General features: G+C 50.8%; 1 protein-coding gene across 1 annotated transcript; it reads right to left on the bottom strand.

Annotated features, from left to right (window-relative positions):
- Positions 1 to 3,704: 3,704 nt before the first annotated feature.
- Positions 3,705 to 17,883, bottom strand: ISOC2 (isochorismatase domain containing 2). The gene is made up of 6 exons (XM_084770358.1): positions 17,726 to 17,883; positions 8,308 to 8,448; positions 7,548 to 7,757; positions 6,747 to 6,817; positions 6,539 to 6,656; positions 3,705 to 4,079 (listed from the first exon to the last, which is right to left on the bottom strand). Exons 2-6 carry the CDS (start codon positions 8,443 to 8,445, stop codon positions 3,987 to 3,989), a joined length of 630 nt encoding a protein of 209 aa, XP_084626484.1. The 5' UTR covers positions 8,446 to 8,448; positions 17,726 to 17,883; the 3' UTR covers positions 3,705 to 3,986.
- Positions 17,884 to 21,591: the final 3,708 nt, after the last annotated feature.

Genomic DNA, 21,591 nt, shown 5'->3' with positions numbered 1-21,591 from the left:
TCCCTCCCAGTGGCTGGGTTGTTGGGGTGGCCTTCCCCCACATTATATGAAGGCGTGTCCTTGTGTTTTCAGTTAATTGCTGGCAGAGCTAAGGGTTGGAAGAATATTTGGTGGTGTGCTTTCTATACACCATCATCAGCTTTACACACACACACACACACACACACACACACACACACACACACACGCATGTGTAAATGCTTGTCCCTCGTCACATTGCCAAAAGGTGATTACCATGTTAAAAAGCAAGCTGCTGCAGTGAAGGTCCTGCAGCCCTCAATGCCAAAGGGCAACCCAAAGCGATGGGTCTGGCTGGCGTTGTCCTGCAGCCCAGTGGCTCAGACTGGACGGTGGCTTTTTGTACAATAAAGAGCAAGCAGCTTGGCTGGGGTGGAGGACTAGCGGCCACCGCCCTGAGAGCCACTTGGAGCGACTCAGTGGCAGGGAAGTCGGGTGAAGCCAGAAGTTATAGCTAAGAATCTGCCCCAGAAAAAAAGGCCAACAGCCGTAGCCTATATAGATAGATGCCTCTGTGTCTTTATTATTAAACCTCAGGTGGGATCCTCAAGAGCCCCACAGTATTGGGCTGCTCCTTCCCTCCACCCACCCACCCCACTTCTCTGCCTGGTGTCTGCTGCCTCAATAGTCCCCCCCAATTCCAATGAGCACTGCTACGGGCCAGGCCCAGGAAATTGGTGTTAGGATTCTGGGTAAACAAAGCAGACAAGAGCCCCACCTCCTGGAGCTCACCGGAGGGGTGTGTGTGTGGGTGTGTGTGTGTGTGTGTGTGTGTGTGTGTGTGTGCGCGCGCGCGCGCGCACATGCGCACCAATACACAAGAACCTACAGAGAGCTTCAGGCAGCAAGATGAATGCCCAGTTTATGAGTGGAACTGGTGTCACGATGCGAATAAAATGTGCTACCGGACTTTGCCTAGTCAGGGAGTCCTGCAATGCTAAGTAGGATTTCAGGCCCGTGCTACCATGCCTCCCTCCCATCTCTTAGGGTCTTAGTGTCCTCCACACAGATGCTACCTAATCTTTCTGTCCTGACCAGGGCAGGTCCCGCCTTCCTGTGTGGATGCACCTGTGTCTCTTACGTCCTGGACACACATCCTTGGGATTGGGAGATGGGGTGGCCTGGGGTGAGGGTCGGGGGTGCTTCCCTGTCCTTCTCTAGCTCTCAAGGCCAGAAAAAGGGAGGCCTGCGACTCCCCAGGAAGGAGCTGCAGAGAGTGGGGCTCCGGGTCTCTGGAGGGTTGGAGGGCGGGGCTCAAAGCTGGCCAGCAGTGGCCCAGCCCAGTACCTGCTGCTTTAATCCAAGCCAGGCAGGACTTGAGCGCGTAAGAAAGCTTGCTGTTTGGGAACTCTCCACGAGGGGGCGCCAGTGTCCTGAATCACTTCAGCTGGGTGCCGCCTTTATGCTGTTGAGGGCTGCCCTCAGCCTGCCTTTTCCTGCCCTGAGTCCCCACGACAGTGTAGGGAGGTGGGAGGAGGTGTATTCAGTTATTCAACAAAAAAGGTGATGGGCAGTCAGGTGTAGAATCTGAGAATGCTGCAGCAGTTATCCCTGGAGGATCTGGGAAGGAAGGTGCCCACAAGGATGCAAAATGAGAAAATACCAGCTCAGGAGGGACCCTGGGGCCCTCAGGATACAGGTGGGGGAGGGGTGCTGCCTAAGTGAGAACACCCTCACTGAGGGTGTCACGCATCCATGGACTCCATGGTGGTCCTTTGCTTTCCTGGTCAGCAGAATCTGACCTGCAGACCCGGTCCTAAGGGTCTTTGATGACATCAGATCCAAGCTGAGGTGTCTTTCCTTCTTTCTTTCTTTCGGGCTTTTTGTTTGTTTGTTTGGTTTTGGTTTTTTTGAGACACAGTTTCTCTGTGTAGCCTTGGCTGTCCTGGACTCGCTTTGTAGACCAGGCTGGCCTCGAACTCACAGCGATCCGCCTGCCTCTGCCTCCCGAGCGCTGGGATTAAAGGCGTGCGCCACCAGGCTCCACCTATCCCGTGTGTTTCCTATATCAGGGTTCTCCCGAGAAAGAAACAGGGATGAGTAGGATCAGGTATTTATCCTTCAGTCAGGTGACTGATCATCCTACAAAGATGTCAACAGATAGACATGGACAGATACATCAACCCATCTCTGTCTCTGTCCAAAAAGAGATTGTAAAGAATTAGTCGGAGGGACTTTGGAATCTGAGACAGACATCCCAGTGATTTCCTCTCTCTGTTTTCTGCTGGCCTGCCCTCAGGCACCTAACAATTGCTTAGGTCACCACCACTGTTAGGTGCCATAGGTGTGTGTGTGGGGGGGGGCGGGGAGAAGGCCTCCTGCCACTCTCTCTGTTGCTGGCATCCTCTCTCTCCCTTTCCGTCCTTGGGGCTCCCCCTGCCCTCACCCTCTGGCCCCTTTCTCTGCACATGGCTCTGCTCCCATCTGTCTGCCTGTCCACACGTCCACCCCTCTGCCTCTATCTTGTCTTCAGGTCCTCCGTCCCCTCCCTTCCCCCAGCAACCCTCCTTATACCAGATCTCTTGCATGGCGTAATTTCTCCGGCCATGGGACGCCCCCCCCTCCCCCCCCCCCACACCATCCTCCCATGTAATCTGAGATCTCTCCCTTTCTAGTTTTAGTTCAGGCAATCAATCTTGGCCTTCAAGGATCACATGGAAATTTCCAGAAATAAACCATTCATCTTAATCTGTGCGAGTCTGAGGAGTGACAAAATCTTATGCCATCCACTCCTCACCGCTGGAAAAGAAATCCTTTGTCTAGTGTGTCCATGCTGTGTATGCTACTCCCCCTTAGTCACTTAGTAACCATCCCAGTGTCACAGGGCTTGTGCCCCAGGACCCCTCATCTGCCTGCTGAGGCTGGGGACCAGGTATGAAAAGGCAAACTCGCCAGGCGTGGTGGCGCACGCCTTTAATCCCAGCACTCGGGAGGCAGAGGCAGGCGGATCGCTGTGAGTTCGAGGCCAGCCTGGTCTACAAAGTAAGCCCAGGATAGCCAAGGCTAACACAGAGAAACCCTGTCTCGAAGGGGAAAAAAAAAAAAAAAAAGGCAAACTCTGAAAGGCTTTTTTCCCCTGAAAAGAACAGTGCATCTGTCTTTACAAGGGCATCTCCAACACCCTGGTGTCTCCACCACAACCTAGGTGTTAGGTGTCCCCTCCACAACTTCATAGCCTGCCCGGTCAAGGACTCCACGAAGGAAATCTGTCCCTGCCACAGCTGTCTGGTTTTCTAGGCTCCTCTCAAGTACCCTGCTGCGCGCCTGCGTAATGCTTGAAAGCTGAACAGGTGCTCTTCCAGACAAAGAGCTGTTTAGGGAAGTGTTTTCCAGGGTTTAGTCATGTGGGTATACTCAGAGACCTCTGCAACTGTGGTAACTGGGCGGGGGGGGGGGGGGGGAGTAGGGGTAGGAATGGGGGAGCATCTCCCTCTCAGGGTAGCAGAACGCAAGAGTTATTGAGTCGTGGAGGCGGGCCGGCAGGCTTGGGCGTAAGTGCCATCTGAGATGGGGACAGCCAGAAGCTTACTTCAAGATGTGCACACTGCTTGGCCCCAGCTTGGCGCTGGAAAGAGGCATCCCGCTCCCTCCCTCTGCCCACCCCCCATCTACAGAAGAGGCATCTCCCTCTCCCCCCTGCACAACCCAGCAGCCCCAGTAGCCCCAGTGATGCCCCACGAACCCAATAATGGTCCACAGCCGCCTAAGTGTTTATTCAGAGTCTGGGTGCGGATCTGTGATGCTTCTGTGCCCTTTGCTCATGAGGCAGACTGAACAGAGCCCCACCTCCACCTCCCCTCAGTCAAACTCCTGTCCCCCCCACCCTCTCCAGCACCCAGGAGCCTCATATTTCCAGGACCAGCTGCTCAATCAGGAAAGGAGAACACCGTTCCCCCTCCCACGGGGCAGGCCTCTTGAGATTCAGAGATGACAGGGAGCACTTCCTTCCACCTAAACTCCCACCTCAGTCAGGGCCTGGAGTTCAGCAAGATGGGGTTCTGGGACTGGAAGAGGCCCAGCAGCCCGCTGTCTGGGACAGGCTCCTTAATGATCTTCTGGATCTGCAGGCAGAAGTCAGGAGTCAAAAAAAAAAATCATCCTGCCATCACTCTGGTCCTCCTGGCAGCCTCTCTCCCCGAGCCAACCACCCTCCTCAAAGTTTTCCCGGGCCCTGGAGAGACAGCTCAGCCAGTAAGAGCATTTTCTGTTCACGCAGAGGACCTGGGTTCAGTTCCCACCTCCCACACTGCCGCTTACAGCCCTGTAACTGCAGTGCCAGAGGATCTGCTGCCCTGTTCTGGACTCCCTGGGCACTACACATGTGGTGCACAGGCATACATACAGGCAAAGCATCCACATGCATAAAATTTCAAAAAATTTAAGTCTTCCTGGGCTGGGCATGGAGGCTCACACCTTTAATCCTAGCACTCAAGAGACTGAGGTAGGCATATCTCTGATTTTGGAGGCAGCCTGATCTACAGTTAGAGTCCCACACCAGCCATGGTTACATAGCAAGCCCCTCTCTTCAAAAAGGGCGGGTGGGGTGAGGTGGGGAGGTTCCCTGACTCAGTGTACAGATGTGAAGACCCAAGTTCAGTTGCCCAGAACCCACATAAATGCTGGACCCACTGCAACTCCAGTCTCTGAACCCCAGAACAAGCTGGCAGGTGAGAAGCAGCCACATCCTCAAGCTCTGGCTTGACACAGAGACCCTGCTTTCATGTATAAGATGCAAGTGCCATCAAGCTAGGATCTAGACACCAACCTCTGGTCTCCACGTGCATGCACACACGCATATGCCCACCGCATGCTTGCAAATGCTCACATACACCCACTCTGCATGCAAGCACACACTCATACACACACACATACACACTCACACACACAAAGATACACACACTCACATACACACAGAAACACACACACTCACATACACACATACAGACATACACACACTTTTCCCTTCTTCACTAGTCTAATCTTTCCCATCATCCCTTTAGGCCCTCAGCTCTCACACAGTCTCTGTGGGAAGGACTGTAAACTTTGTCACAGGTGAAAGCAGTCTTGGCGGGCTTTGCCCTTGGACACACCACGGATACTCCCTGAGATTAACCTTGAGACAGACGGGGTGGAGCCATCCTGGGCCTGGAAATTCAGGAAGGGGGACCCAGGGACTCCACCTGGACTTCTGTGTTTCTAATCGACCCTCAGTGGGAGGCAGAGACTGCACGTGAGAGATAGGCAGGCGGAGAGGAGAGAGGAGCAGCAGGTTCAGACCGGGCTTGAGAGCACGTGGATCGGGAAGAGGATCAGCGAACAGGCCTTGGAACGGATCCCGGAAGGTTCACTCTACTCTTGTTTCCCTTTAACCTTTTTTTTTTTCCCTCTTGTGTAAGATAGTTGGGTTGTATAATAAAGTTGAATTGTTAAGAAACAGAGCCTACAGTCCCACACTGTGCACATGAACTCTCAGCTCGTTTACACAACTCCCTCTTGGCTGAACACCGCTTTACCATCCTCATTTCTCTCTCAAAAACGAAACAAAAACAAAAAAAAACAAAAAAAACAGAGCGTTTGTCTCCATTGCCCCTACCCTGGTTAAGCCCCACTACTGATTTGAGGATGCCTGAAGGGGCCTCCTGGCTGGTCACACTCCTCTGTCCTGTGCTACCTAATGTAATATTGCTGTTCCAGCCTGCCCCGCACCTGGACGTCCCTCAGAAGCCCAAAGGAATTATATTCCTCAGTAAGGCATGATGGTGCATATCTGTAACATGTATGTACTCAGGAGGCTGAGGCAGGAGGATTGCCTTGCGTTTGAGGCCAGCCTGAGCTACAAGAGTGAGACTGTCACAAAGAAAAACAACAACAAACAAAACAAAACCGAAGAAGAAAGGGTCAGGCCAGTGAGACCTGTGCTCTGTCCTGCGAACCCACAGGGATGAAGGAGAACCAGCTCCCTCAAGTGAGTGCGCGCTCATAAATGCACACACCAAAATGTAAATTAGGAAGCTCTGCACAGAGCTTAACAAACAAAACAAAAGCCGGGCATGATGGCACACGCTGGTAATCCAAGCCCTCCCGGAGGCAGAGGCAGGTGGATCGCTGTGAGTTCCAGACCAGCCTGGTCCAGGCCACGCAAGGCTACACAGAGAAACCCTGTCTCGAAAAGACCAACCAACGAACAAACAAAACACGCTGGCTGGTGGTGCGGTACTTGGGAGGCAGAGGCAGGCAGATCTCTGAACTCCAGGCCAGCCTGATGTACACAATGAGTTCCAGGATAGCCGGAGCTACACAGAGAAACCCTGTCTCTGTCTCGGAAAAAAAAAACAAAACAAACAAGCGAAACCAAAGCCAGCTGGGTCTAGTGGCCTGTGCCTGTAATCCCAGGATTTGGGCAACGGAAGTTTCAACTACATAGTGTGTCCAAGGCTGGCCTGGGACACGGGAGACCCTGTATCAAAGGGGGGGGGGGAGGGCATTTCTTCTATTCACACAAGCCCAAAGGGCCCCATACCTCCTTGAACTGGGGGTGCGCAGCATCCCTCACCAGCTGCAGAATGAGCGATTCGCTGGTGGAGAGGAAAGCTCCACTCTGTCTCATGCGGGCCAGCGCCACCAGCCGGTCGACCTGGCTGCAGGAGGGAGGGAAGAGAGGCCAGGCGTCCCCGCTGCGAGGCGCCTGATGCACAAGGGAGCTGCCGTCCTCCCAGACGCCCTCTCACCTTCGAGAAGAGCAGGCGTCCACCACCACATGGACCTGCAGTCCCCGGTCTAGGAGGTCCAGGGCTGTGTTCTATGGGCAGAGAGGGCAGGTCCAGACCCTGAGCACTGAACAGGGCTCCCAGTGAGGGATTACGGAGCCCCAGCGGGATTCAGAGCCCGAACACGTGGTTGAGGTGTCTTTTTAACTGGGTTCTCCCAGCATCTCTCAGTCCCTACCTGTACAGGGCATGGCTGGCATACCCCGCCCTCTACCCTGACCTCTCTAGTCCAGGGGCCGGGGCCTTCCCATCCCTGGAGGCTCTTCACTATATAACCCAGACATTTTGGCTCCTGTGTCTGTCTGCCGGCCTCCCGCCCCCCCCTCCCCGTGCCTATCCCCCCTGCCCCGCGCCCCCATCCCCCCCACCTCCCACCTCCCCGTTGTGTGTCTTTTCCCCCTCTCTATATACTTTCTCTCTCCTCTCCCTGCGGGCAAACTACTCAATCCTCCCACTCCACCCTCCTACCCCACCCCCCACCCCCCACCCACTTTTCCCGTCTCCCCTGCACTGCATAGCGGCTTTCCTGGCCCTGTTCCTTGGGACCAGTGAACCCTCCCGAGAGCTGCTCCCAATACACGTGCATTTAAATACTTTATAACGTGTCTCTTAAATTAGCTCATTTCACAAAAGAAATACCGCTTATCACTGGGTGGTACTTGGAACCGGGATGAGGGAGGCTCAGCCAGGGCCCCAGGGCAGGAGGGAGGGCCAGGAGTTGAGGATGGGGAAACCCAGGGGACAAGACAGGGTCTGTCTCACCAAGATGCAGACTTGGGTCTCGATGCCACAGAGCAGCACGGAGCGCAGCTGCGGCCGGCCATCCAGCTCCTTCTGTAAGGTGGGCACCATGCTGAAGCACGTTTTACTCACTGGCCGAATACCCTGAGCCCCCAGCTCAGGAACCGTGGGGCCCAGGCCTTGTGGGTACTGTTCCGTCAGCAAGACGGGGACGTCTAGCAGCCGGGCGACCTATGCGGGTGAAGAAACACGGGGCTGCCGGGCGGGCGTGGTGGCGCACGCCTTTAATCCCAGCACTCGGGAGGCAGAGGCAGGCGGATCGCTGTGAGTTCGAGGCCAGCCTGGTCTACAAAGTGAGGCTAGGACAGCCAAGGCTAACACAGAGAAACCCTGTCTCGGGAAAAAAAAAAAAAAAAGAAAGAAAAGAAAAGAAAAAGAAACACGGGGCTGGATCCCAAAGATGTGAACTGGGGACTGGGTTCCTGGGGTATGAATGAGGAGGGTTTGGGTATGGACCCCTGGGCCCTAAAAAGAGGGTAAACCGGGACCGGAAGTGCGCATCTATAACCCCAGCACTCAGGGAGGCAGAGGCAGACAGAACTCTGTGAGTTTGAGGCCAGCAGCCTGGTCAAGAAGAAGAAAGGAGGAGGAGGAGGAGGAGGAGGAAGAGGAAGAGAAAGAAGGAGGAAGGAAGGAAGACAGAGGAGGAGGAAGAGGTGGCGGTGGAGGAGGAGGGGGAGGACGGAGTGGGGGACGAGGGGGAGGGGGAGGAGGCACATACCTTGAGCATTCGAGCGGCCACTGACACGATCTGTGGGAAGTAGGCTATGCTGGGACGAAACTTCTCCTGCATGTCACATAGGAACAGCATGGAGGACTCTGGGAGGATGCGGCCCAGGCTAGTCCTGGCTGCTGCCATTTCCTAGGGGAGGACAGAGGGACCGTGGGCAGGGCTGGGCGGGGGCGGGAGGGATTCTTCAGTAAATGCGTGCTTCTGACAACTGCACAGCCGTGTCAAGAGCCAAACCCTTAGGCATGGTGGCGCACGCCTTTAATCCCAGCACTCAGGAGGCAGAGGCCGGTGGATCATTGCGAGCTCGAGGCCAGCCTGGTCTACAGAGCGAGTCCAGGACAGTCGCGGCTACACAGAGAAACCCTAACTCAAAAAACAAACAATAGCAACGACAAAAAAAGAGCCAAACCCTCAGACCCATGGGAAATGGGCAAGGCCTTCCCCGGATGAGGCTCAGAGGGGTGGCAAAGCCTTCTTCAAGCCCGAGTATGAATACTGACAACGTGTGCAGGAAATACCCACCATAGCTTTCTCCCTCTACCCCTGATGTTTATGGCCCGAAGGCTGCTCGCTGCAGAGACTGCTCCTACTAAGATCAGCTAAACCCGCCTCTCTTGTTCGGCCATGTGCAATACCCCTGGCCTGTTGTTTATCTGCATGTAATAACTGCCTCCCTAAGGATGCGGAGGGGCGGGGGAGGGGGAGGGGGAGGGGGAGGGGGGGGCGGGGGAGGGGGAGGGGGAGGGGAGGTGATACGCTGCAGCCAGGTCTACCTCAGCTTTGCTGTATGTGTGTCCCCTGTATCTGTCTTCACTCCCTCTCCGCCCTGGTGAGGAACCCTGGGAGCCGTGAAGGGTGCAGCACGGGATGAGGGTTCAGGGACTCATTGCCTCGTTCACGCAATGGATTCTGTGCTCCACGCACGTACCCTATACGACGTCAACAAATAATTGATTCGCTTTCCACCTGTCGCTAGTGGAGCTCACTCAGGCCTCCATCCCTAGGGAAACTGAGGTCTGAGTAGTAAAAGGACCTGTCCAGGGGTATATATAGGTCTGGGACCTTGTCTTTGAGATACACTGGCCACTGGGTCTTGCTATCTAGCCCATGGTGACCTTAGAATTTAAACTAGTGTCCTTCAGCGTCAGTCTCCTGAGGGCTTGGCTATGTGCCACCATGCCAGGCTTTCAGGTCCCTAAAGCCTGCCTTTTCCACAAAGGCCAATACTTCCTCTCTGGGCCCAGTTCAGCCATGTGTAAGACACTGTTGCATTCTGGGACTTGGGAGGATATGCATACAATGGCATATTACCCAGTCATAGAAATCAATGCCAAGCAGTGGTGGCGCACCCCTTTAATCCCAGCACTCAGGAGGCAGAGGCAGGCGGATCGCTGTGAGTTCGAGGCCAGCCTGGACTACAGAGTGAGTCCAGGACAGCCAGGGCTACACAGAGAAACCCTGTATCCAAAAAACAAAAACAAAAACCCCAAAAAATAAAAAAGCTAGTGAAGCTACGTGCCCAGACACACTTTTACAAGAGGAAAACCTGTGTTCCAAAGGGCCTGATTACTCGTCCTGACTTCCCCTGTACCGTGTCTGTACACCCACGGGATCTGAGGTTTCACGAGCTTCAGCACAAGTCAGCCGGTGCTCCTAGGAGGCTGTGTTGTTCCGGGTCCCCAAAACTGCTACACAACTAGGGGTTCTCGCTGGGCTTTCTCTCTGCAGCTCTTTCTACTGTCTGTGTGTAGGCTTGTTTGTGCTCATTCATCATTATTCAGTCAGTAGGATATGGGGACATAGGGACCCGACAGAGGGGACACTGAGGGAGGTGGAGGCCAGACAGAGGGGACACTGAGGGAGGTGGACGCCCAACAGAGGGGACACTGAGGGAGATGGACGCCCAACAGAGGGGACACCGAGGGAGGTGGAGGCCGGACAGAGGGGACACTGAGGGAGGTGGAGGCCGGACAGAGGGGACACTGAGGGAGGTGGAGGCCGGACAGAGGGGACACTGAGGGAGGAGGAGGCCGGACAGAGGGGACACTGAGGGAGGAGGAGGCCGGACAGAGGGGACACTGAGGGAGGTGGACGCCCGACAGAGGGGACACTGAGGGAGGAAGTGCTAAGCAGTGTTGTTGTTTAAACTAAGTAATAAAAACAGATTTTTTCTTTTCCTTTTTCTTTTCTTTTCTTTCTTTCTTTTTTTTTTTTTTTTTTTTTTTTTTTTTTTGGTTTTTCAAGATAGGGTTTCTCTGTGTAACAGCCCTGGCTGTCCTGGACTCACTTTATAGACCAGGCTGGCCTTGGACTCACAGAGATCCACCTGCTTCTGCCTCTACCTTCCAAGTGCTGGGATTAAAGGTGTGCGCCACCACGCCCAGCATCAGAGTCTTTTCTATTATAGAAACTCAGGCCCGGTTATGGTGGCACAGGCCTTTGATCCCAGCACTCAGAAGGCAGAGACAGGCAGATCTCTGTGAGTTCGAGGCCAGGCTGGTCTACAAAGTGAGTTCCAAGGCAGCCAGCCAGGGCTATATAGAGAGACTGTCTCAAAGCAAAATAATAAACAAAAAACATAAGAGCAACTCTAGAGGCTAGGGAGGTAGCTCAGTTGGTGGAGTGCTTGCCCACCATACACAAAACTCTAGACTTAATCCCCATGCCTGAATAAACTGGACAGGGTGGTGCATGCCTGTGTGTACACAGATGAATACTGACCACTATCTGGATTTTGGCATGAGTGCTGGAGATTTGAACCCAGGTCCTCATGCTTGCATGCAAGCACTTTACCTAATGAGTCATCTCCCAGGCTCAGGTAATATATTCTATCTGTAAAATATGTTAGCTTTAGTGAGGTAGACAGCAACAGAGGACAGCAATTTAAAGGTGTGCACCACCACCACCACCAGCAGCACATGGCCCTATTTATTTATTCATTCATTTATTATTTTATGTGCATGAGAACACTACCTGCAGGCCAGAAGAGGGCATCAGATCCCAGGAGAGATGGTTGTGAGTCACCATGTGGTTGCTGGGAATTGAACTCAGGACCCCTGGGAGTACAGACAGTGCTCTTAAGCACTGAGCCATCTCTCCATCCGACTACTTATCTATTTATTTTATTTGTTTGTTTATTTATTTATTTTGATTTTTCAAGACAGGGTTTCTCTGTGTGTCCTTGACTGTCCTGGAGTTGCTTTGTAGACCAGGCTGGCCTCGAATTCACAGCAATCCGCCTGCCTCTGCCTCCCAAGTGCTGGATTAAATACTTATTTATTTTGAAGACAAGGTCTCACTGGACTCCAGTGCTTGGCTTAGTCTCCTGGAAAACTCAAGTCTCCCATTGGGATTGTAACCATGCTACTCGCTGTTTTTCCAGTTTTGTAGCATCTTATTTCATTTTTTAAAAAAAAGTTCAGGCCAGCACTGCTCTACCACAGGCCATGCCAGGATCCAGAACCACGCAGGCCACTTCAGTTCCTGGAGCCCCAGAGGCCACGGCAGCTCCCAGAAGCTCCAGAGGCAAAGCTGACACTCAAAACTCCAGAGGTCACTCAGGCCACCAAAACACCAGCAGAGACACCGTACCACTGGACCTGAGGATTTCCTGAGCACTAGAACCGAAGGCCACTCAGCCAGATCAGAAAGGAAAAAGAAACCAAGGGGGGAAAAAACAAGGGAGAAAAAAAAATATGAGCTCAGAAACTGGCACCTAAACCTTTAGCTACACCAAACCCAGATGCCTAAAAGGCAGCATAAGAACACAATCGCAAGCCGGGTGTGGTGGCGCACGCCTTTAATCCCAGCACTCGGGAGGCAGAGGCAGGCGGATCGCTGTGAGTTCGAGGCCAGGTTGGTCTGCAAAGCGAGTCCAGGACAGCCAAGGCTACACAGAGAGACCCTGTCTCGAAAAAAAAACCAAAAAACAAAAACAAAACCACAATCGCAATTGCCAGGGTGATATGGCACCATCAGAGTCCAGCTATCCTACCACAGCAAGTCCTGGGTATGCCAACACAGCTGAAACACACACACACACACACACACACACACACACACACACACTGGCCTTAAAAGCAATCAAATGAAGACGACAGAGGCCCTTAAAGAGGAAAATCCCTCAATGAAATGAAGGGGAAACACAAACAAACAGGTGAGGGAAATGAATAAAACTGCTCAAGTCCTGAAAATGGAAAGAGAAGCAAGGAAGAAAACACAGACTGAGTCACTGCTGGAGATGGAAAACCCAGGCAAACAAACAGGAACTGCAGAGGCAAGCATCACCAACAGAAGTGAGCGAAGAGAGAGACGAGATGGAAGAGAGACTCTCGGGCATGAGAGATAGAAGAACTGACATATCAGTTAAAGAAAATATTAAACCAAAAATTTCCTGGAACAAAACATCCAGGAGTTCTGCAACCAAATCTAAGAAAAACAGGACTAGAAACAGGAGAAGATTCCCATCTTAAAGGCCCCAGAAAATATCTTCAACAAAATCATAGAAGAGAGGTTGGAGAGATGGCTCAGAGGTTAAGAGCACTGTCTGCTCTTCCAGAGGTCCTGAGTTCGATTCCCACCAATGACATGGTGGCTCACAACCATCTACGCTGGGATCTGATGCTCTTTTCTGGCATGCAGGTGTGTACATTCAAACAGAACATTCGTATACATTAAATAAATAAATCATCCTTTTAAAAAAATCATAGAAGAAAGTTTTCCTTTAAAAAGAGATGCTCCCAGCACTTGGGAGGCAAAGGCAAACGGATCTCTGTGAGTTCGAGGCCAGCCTGGTCTACAGAGCGAGTTCCAGGACAGCCAGGGCTGTTACACAGAGAAACCCTGTCTTGAAAAACAACCACAACAACAACAACAACAAAAAAAAAAACAAAGAGAGAGAGAGAGAGATGCCCATAAAGGTACAAGAAGCTTAAGAATGCCAAATAGATTGAACCAGAAAAGAAAGTACCTTTACCACAAACCACGCAAAGACTTGACAGAGAAATAATTACAGACCAATTGCTCTTACGAACATTGGTGCAAGAATACTCAACAAAAATACTCACTAATCAAATACAAGGAAGGATGCATCTAAATGACCCATCACTATGATCAAGAACCATTTCAGAGACGCAGGGACAGTTCAACATATAAAAATCTGTCAACAAAGTGATTGGATACAAGATAAACTCAAAAAAAAAAAAAAGCAGTAGCCCTTCCATATACAAATGATAAATGGGCAGATAAAGAAAGCAGAGAAACTACACCCTTCACTATAGCCACAAATAATATAAAGTATCTTGCCAAGCAAGTGAGAGACTTGTAGTTCTCTGAAGAAAGAAGTTGAAGAAGATATCGGATGATAGAAAGATCTCCCATGCTCATGGATCAGTAGGATTAACATGGTAAAAATGCCCATCTTACCAAAAGCAGTCTACAGATTCAATGCAATTGCTAACAAAATGCCAACACAATTCTTTTTTTTTTTTACTTTAAAAAAAAAAGATTTATTTATTGTTGGTTGTGAGCCTAACCTTGAATGGCTGAGCCATCTCTCTAGCCCATTATTTATTTATTTATGTATATAATGTTTTTGCCTGCACATACAATGGCACTCCAGAAGAGGGCACCAGATCTCATTGTAGGTGGTTGTGATCCACCATGTGGTTGCTGGGAAGTGAACTCAGGACCTTTGGAAGAACAGACAGTGCTCTTAACCTCTGCGCCATCTCTCCTGGCCACCAGCACAATTCTTTACGGACCTTAAAAGAACAATTCTCAACCTTATATGGCAAACCAAGAATCCCACGATACCTAAAACAATTCTGTACAAGGAAAGAACTTCCGGAAGCATCACCATTCCTGATCTTGAGCTGTACTACAGAGCAACAGTAATGAGAAACTGTGTGGTACTGGCATACAAACAGACAGGTTCATCAGCGGAATGGGCTGGAGGACCCAGATGTCATTCCATACACCTATGGACACTTGATTTTTGACAAATTTATACAATGGAAAAAGCAAGCACCATCACTGGGAGGCAGAGGCAGGTGGATCTCTGTGAGTTCAAGGCCAGCCTAGTTTATAAAATGAGTCCAGGACAGCCAAGGCTACACAGAGATACCCTGTTTTGAAAAAAAAAAAAAGAAAGAAAGAAAGAAAGAAAGAAAAGAAAAGAAAGCACCTTCAACAGATCGTGCTAGTCTAACCGCCTGTCTGCGTGTAGAAAAAAATACAAATAGATCCATATCTATCACCCTGCACAAAACTCAAATCCAAGTGGTTCAAAGACCTCAACATAAAACTCTATACACTAAATCTAGCTGGGCGTGGTGGCGCACGCCTATAATCCCAGCACTCGGGAGGCAGAGGCAGGTGGATCGCTGTGAGTTCGAGGCCAGCCTGGTCTACAAAGCGGGTCCAGGACAGCCAAGGCTACATAGAGAGACCCTGTCTCGAAAAACCAAAAAACAAAACAAAACAAACAAACAAACAAAAAACTCTATACACTAAATCTGATAGAAGAGGGGGCTGGAGAGATGGCTCAGAGGTTAGGAGCACTGACTGCTCTTCCAGAGGTCCTGAGTTCAATTCCCAGCAGCCACATGGTGGCTCACAACCATCTACTTTGTGATCTGATGCTCTCTTCTGGCCTGCAGGTGTACATACAAGCAGAGCATTGTATACATAATAAATAAATCTTTAAAAAAAAATCTGATAGAAGACAAAGTAGGGAAGAGCCTTGAACTCATTGGCTCAGGAGACAGTTTCCTGAGCAGAACACCAACAGCCCAGGCTCTAAGGTCAACAATTAATAAGTGGGACCTCATGAAACTGAACAGCTTCTGTAAGGCAAAGGAAACGGTCAACAGAACAAAACGACAGCCTACAGACTGTAATAAGATCTTCGCCAACCCTACATCTGACAGAGGGCTGCTATCCAAAAAACATAAAGAACTTTAAAAAAAACACTAGACATCAACAAACCAAATAATCAAATTTTAAAATGGGGTACAGATCTAAACAGAGAATTCTCAACAGAGGAATATCTAATGGCTGAGAAACACGTAAAGAAATGCTCAGCATCCTTAGTCATCAGGGAAACAACTCTGAGGTTCCATCTACAAGCAACAGCTCATGCTGGCGAGGGTGTGGAGAAAGGGGAACACTCCTTCACTGCTGATGGGAGTGCAAACTTGTACAACCACTTTGGAAATCAATATGGCAGTTTCTTGGAAAATTGGGAATCAATCTACCTCAAGATCCAGCTATACCACTCCTGGGCATATACCAAAAGGATGTTCCATCGTAGCACAAGGCCACTTGCTCGACTATGTTCATGCTGCTCTATTATTCATAATAGCCAGAAACTGGAAACAACCTAGATGTCTCTCAACTGAAGAATGGATAAAGAAAATGTGGTACATTTACCTATGGAGTATTGCTTAGCTGTTAAAAAAAATAATATCATGAAATTTGCAGGCAAATGAATGAACAAAAACAAAAACAAACAAAAAAAATCCCAAACAACAACAACAAAAAAACCTTCATCCTGAGTGAGGTAACCCAGACCCAGAAAGACAAACATGGCACATACTCACTTATAAGTGGATATTAGTAAATTTAAAAACAATCATGCTACGATCCACAGACCCAGTGAATCTAAGTAACAAAGACAGCTCAAGGAAAGGTAAGACAGAAAAGGACAAAGTAGAAAACACCAGGTGAGACCACTGGAATTGGGGAGCATCTTGGGAACTAGCTAGAAACTCCGTGTAACGTGTAAGGGAGCCTCCCAGGGCTCTATGAGGTTGACCTTAGCTAAGACTCCTAGCAATGGGGGATTGGCTAACCAAAGACTCATGCCAAGACAGGGAGGCCAGCCTGGAGGTCCAGGACCCAGAGGCTGGATAGACAGCCACTGATGGGAACAGATGCAGAGACGCACGGCCAGATATTAGCTGGGATTCGGGGGATCCTGAGGAACAGAAGGAGGAAGGGCTGTAGAAGCCGGGGGTGGGGTGGGGGTCAGGGACAGCACAGGAAAACCCACAGAATCAACTAACCTGGGCGCATGGAGGCTCTCTGGGGCTTAACCGACAACCAGAGAGAATGCATGGGACGGAACTACGCACACTGACCTAGGTGGTGTAGCTTGGTGGTCTTGTGGGGCTCCTAATAGTGGGAGCAGGGGCTGTCTCTGACTCTTTTGCCTGCTTTCCTCATATTGCTGGGTTGCCTTGTCGGCCTTAATATGAGGAGAGGTGCCTAGTCTTTTTGTTTTGTTTTGTTTTGTTGAGACAGGTTTTTTTGTTTGTTGTTTTTCTTATTTTCTTATTTTTTTAAAAAATATGTATTTACTTACTATGTATACAGATCTCGTTATAGATGGTTGTGCGCCAATATGCAGATGCTGGGAATTGAATTCGTGACCTTTAGGAAGAGCAATCAGCACCCTTAACCTCTGAGCCATCTCTCTAGCCCCTTGTTTGTTTTTCGAGACAGGGTCTCTCTGTGTAGCCTTGGCTGTCCTGGATTCGCTTTGTAGACCAGGCTGGCCTCGAACTCACAGCGATCCGCCTGCCTCTGCCTCCCAAGTGCTGGGATTAAAGGCGTGAGCCACCACCTCCCGGAAAGGTGCCTAGTTTTATGGCAACTAGATATACTATGTTGGGTTAATATCCACAGGAAGGCGTGCCCTTTTTCTGGAAAAAAGAGGAGGAGTGGATTGCCGGTGAGAGGGACTGGGAAGGGGAGGAAGAAAGGGGAAACTGCCGCCTAGATGTAACATGTGAGAGAATAAAAAAGAAAAAGGAAAGAAAAAAAAAAAGTTCAGGCCAGCTGGGTATGATTTGAAGAGTAAATGAGACCTAGGATGAGAGTTGGGATCGAAAATAAATGATCAGTCTGAGAGAAGGAGTCGAGGAAGGAGCCCAGCACTCGGGAGGCAGAGGCAGGTGGATCGCTGTGAGTTCGAGGCCAGCCTGGTCTACAAAGTGAGTCCAGGACAGCCAAGGCTACACAGAGAAACCCTGTCTCGAAAAACAAAACAAAGAGTCGAGGAAGGGCGTGTAAGAAGGGGGAGTGTGGACTAGTGAGGGGGTCTGGAAGAGCCCTCAGTAAGGGAAACTTGTCCTAGGCTGAGGTAAGCGACCTCCCGCGGAGAGAAAGAAGATTGAGCTGTGTAACTTGACAAGTGGCAACCGCACACCGCTGCCGGAACCCAGATTTCCAGGCTGGGTGACGCTGCGTGAGCGTCACTCCCTCTCTGGAGTCGGGGTGGCTACAAAACAGCTCTGGAGAGGGTTGGGGTCCCTCCCTGACCGTCCATCCTGAGATCCAACTGGAGCCCCGTCTCAGCCGGACGCCCCCACAAGGCTTCCGTTTTCCGGGCGCTTGGACTTACCTGGTGGTACCAGGTTCGAGCCCAGCCAGCCCCTCCAACAAGTCCCTCCTGCGCACTTTCGCCCCTGGACTCTCAAGGGGTTCCGGGTTGGGTCACCGTTTTGCCCGCTTGCGACTCGAGGTTCGTGCCCTTTACGCGTCTGCCCCCGGTGAGGGGCGGGGCAGCTAAGACGGGTCAGTTAGGAGGATCTGATTGGTCCTCAAAAGCGCAAGGGGCGGGGAAATAGTGTATAGGACCAATGGGGAGAGGATGACGGCGTGAGTGGCGGCCGCTGAAGACTCTAACTGGGAATCTGAGTGGAGGCTGCCAGGTTGTACCCGTCAGATCGCTGAGCAGAAGGCCCTGCACGGGCAGGTGGGAGATTTGGGGGTTCCAACATGACTCTCCTATCTGAGCTAAAGGTGGTAGCACCCGCATGTAGTCCCAGCTCCGGGGAGAGTGAGACACGAGGATTGCCAGTTCAAGATCATCGTGGGCTACCCAGGGAGAACCTGTCACAAAAATAAAAAATACAAACTTGCCCGCAGGGGCCAGCGAGATGGCTCAGCAGGTTAGGGAGCTTGGCGCTCAGCCTGGAGACCTGATCTCTGGAGAGTTTGATCTCTGGGACCCTAATATCGGAAGGAGAGACCCGAGTCCCGTAAATTGTCTTCTGACCTCTGCAGGCATGGTGTGGCATACGCACATATCCAAAGACAAACAGACACACCACAGAATAAATAAGAGGTAACACAGGGTAAGTAAAAAGGCCTGGAAATATTAAATAAATACAACTTAGGGAAACCCAGACACCCCCTCGGGATTCCACAGATGGCCTCCACACGGAGCCCAGCACTTCCTGTTTCCCGGAATCCTTCCTTGGGCTTCAGTTTCCGCTAAGACGCTGGAAACTTGAGCAAAAAAGGAAAAGCTCCGGGGTCGGGTGTGATCCTGGAAGTGGATGGAGCGTTTGACTCACACCTGGAGGTGCTGAGACCCGGCCCCTCTTCTCTCAGCCACCCTAAGCCCCTCCCCAAGTCTCTATTTAAAGGCTCTCAAACATTAATTGCTAAGGTTGACTCTACACCTAGCCTGGCCTTGCTTAAAAAAAAAAAAAAGGCTTTTGTCCCCTTAATTGGCACTTCCTACTGCCTCCACACACTCTATTTCACATCCCAGCCTAAACTATGTGTTAGCTGGGCATGTAGGGGACGCCCAGAGATCCCAGTCTCCTCCCTGTCTGCACCTCGCCTTTCTTTTTTTTTTTTTTTTTTCCTTTTTTAAAGATTTATTTATTTACTATTATGTATACAGTGCTCTGCTTGCATGTACTCCTGCAGGCCACAAGAGGGCGCCATATGGTTGTAAGCCACCATGTGGTTGCTGGGAATTGAACTCAGGACCTTTGGAAAGGCAGGCCGCGCTCTTAACCACTGAGCCATCTCTCCAGCCCCTCACCTTGCCTTTCTATATCAGCTCTCAGCCAGCTACCCAGCTACCTGGTGGCATAGGCACGGTGTTAGGGCTCACCCACCTTCCCAGGGTGACTCATCCATCCCCTTGCAGACTTGAGGGATTTGTTCTGATCTGTATTTCTCATTTAGTGCATCCAGCTATGCACCTGAGGGTCCATGCAGCCCCTGGGGTGGGGGGTTGTCTCGAAATTGGGCCCAGAGATCTCTGTGTGCCTGTGTCAGTGTGACTTCTGCCTACATGCCATAGGGCTGCAGCCCTGGCACACCCAAGCCCCCAGGTAGAGTCGCCACCACTGGAAGTTCCTACTCAGCCAGATTTGCAGGGTAAAGGTCAGGAGTCCCCAAGGGTAGGCTCCAGTACTACACGGCATGTTTTGTTTTTTTGTTTGTTTGTTTGTTTGTTTGTTTTTTTTTTTTTTGGTTTTTCAAGACAGGGTCTCTCTGTGTAGCCTTGGCTGTCCTAGACTCACTTTGTAGACCAGGCTGGCCTCGAACTCACAGCGATCCGCCTGCCTCTGCCTCCCAAGTGCTGGGATTAAAGGCGTGCGCCACCACCGCCCGGCTTACACGGCATGTTTTTATTGTGCACCTACTGTATACCAGACACCAGAATCCATCACTGAGCAAAACCAATGACACCCCCCTCCACCTCTATCTCTAGTACAATGGTTCTCAATTTACGGGTCATGACGCCTTTGGGCGGTCGAACAACCATTTCACAGGGGCCGCACATTACACAATCCTCATATCAGATATGTACATTATAATTCACAACAGTAGAAAGTTACAGTTATGAAGTAGCAATGAAATGATTTTTTTTTTTTTTTGGTCAGGGGTAACCACAGCATTAGGAACTATACTAAAGGGTCGCAGCCTGGTCTACAGAGTGAGTCTGGGACAGCCAAGTCTACACAGAGAGACCCTGTCTCGAAAAACAACAAGTTAATAAAAAGTTAATTAGACAATACGTGCAGTAAACTTCCAGCCCCTACCCAGATCCAGCCAACGGACAGGACATTCCCCACAGTTGAGTGGAGAGTGGGGTCTGCCTTTCACACGGACTCTGGTGCACCATATTTGACTACGTCCCCTGGATGGGGAGGCCTGGTGGCACTCAGAGGAAGAATAGCAGGTTACCAAGAAGAGACTTGATACCCTATGAGCATATACAGGGGGAGGAGGTCCCCCTCAGTCACAGTCATAGGGGAGGGGAGTAAAGGGAAAATGGGAGGGAAGGAGGAATGGGAGGACACAAGGGATGGGATAACAATTGAGATGTAATATGAATAAATTAATAAAATATATTAAAAAATAAAAATAAAGCACTGGCCATGTGCACTAAAAAAAAAAAGTTAATTAAAGAGGAAATGCTATATGGCAGATAAAAATGATCGCCACAAACCCCAAAGGCCTGAGTGCAATCCCCATGACCCACCTAAAGGCGGAAGGAGACCAGCCACTTCACAAAGTTGAGCTGTGGGCCCCGCGCATGCATACAGCTGGGCACACAGGCCCACCCGAACGCAAAACCGATAACTAAACTTTTTAAAAGAACTCTCTGTCCTAGAAGTGGAGGCATACCCACCCATGCCAGACTCTGCCCCTGCTCCCCAGGGTCCCAGGCCTCCCACATACAAGCCTTGAGGGCAGCCCAGGGAGCAGAAAGCATTTTCCCATGGGCTCTGCCTCAGCCTAAAAATATCTAGGTCAGAAGTGGCTATCCTAGGCATTCTCCCACACAGCGCTGCATCCTGCCCCTCAGGTCCCCCCTCAGGCCCTGCTCCCCTGGGAATCACCCTGCGTCTCTGTGACGGATTCTTGTCGTCTTATTATGAAACCTTTCAAACTTGCAGAAAAGTTCAGGCTACTGTCTGATGGAGTGGGGGGGAGGGGAGGGCTGGGGGTAGTGTGTGTGTGTGTGTGGTGTGTGTGTGTGTGTGTGTGTGTGTGTGTGTGTGTGTGTGTGTGAACTCCCAGTGCCAGACAAGAGGATCAAGAATTCAAGGTAATCCTTGGCTACATATTGAATTCCTGGCCAGCCCGAGCTATATGAGATCCTGTCAGACAAGCAGGTAGACAGACAGACCTAGGCCATCGACAACAACAGCAACTCAGCCTCACCTGGGCGTTTATTAGGGATGTAAATTGTCAGGCCTTAACCCAGATGGACAGAGCCAGAAGTTGGGGTGCTGGCCAGGACCTTCTGATGTGTGCCCAGGTCTTGTCAGTGGCAGAAGATGCTGGAAACTCAGCTTCCCACTGCCTCCGGCTGCAGCCTGAGTTCTCGTCTGAGACTTCTGCTCCGGTAAACTGGGATTCTTGACTTTGCAACAGAAAAGAATTTCAGAAGGACTCAGTATGAAACAGAGTCGTGGGTGGCACACTCCTTTAATCCCAGCACTCGGCAGGCAG

This window comes from Acomys minous, assembly GCF_964271855.1.
Source record: "Acomys minous genome assembly, chromosome: 20".
Lineage (NCBI taxonomy): Eukaryota > Metazoa > Chordata > Mammalia > Rodentia > Muridae > Acomys > Acomys minous.
This window is presented reverse-complemented; position numbering and strand designations above follow the sequence as displayed.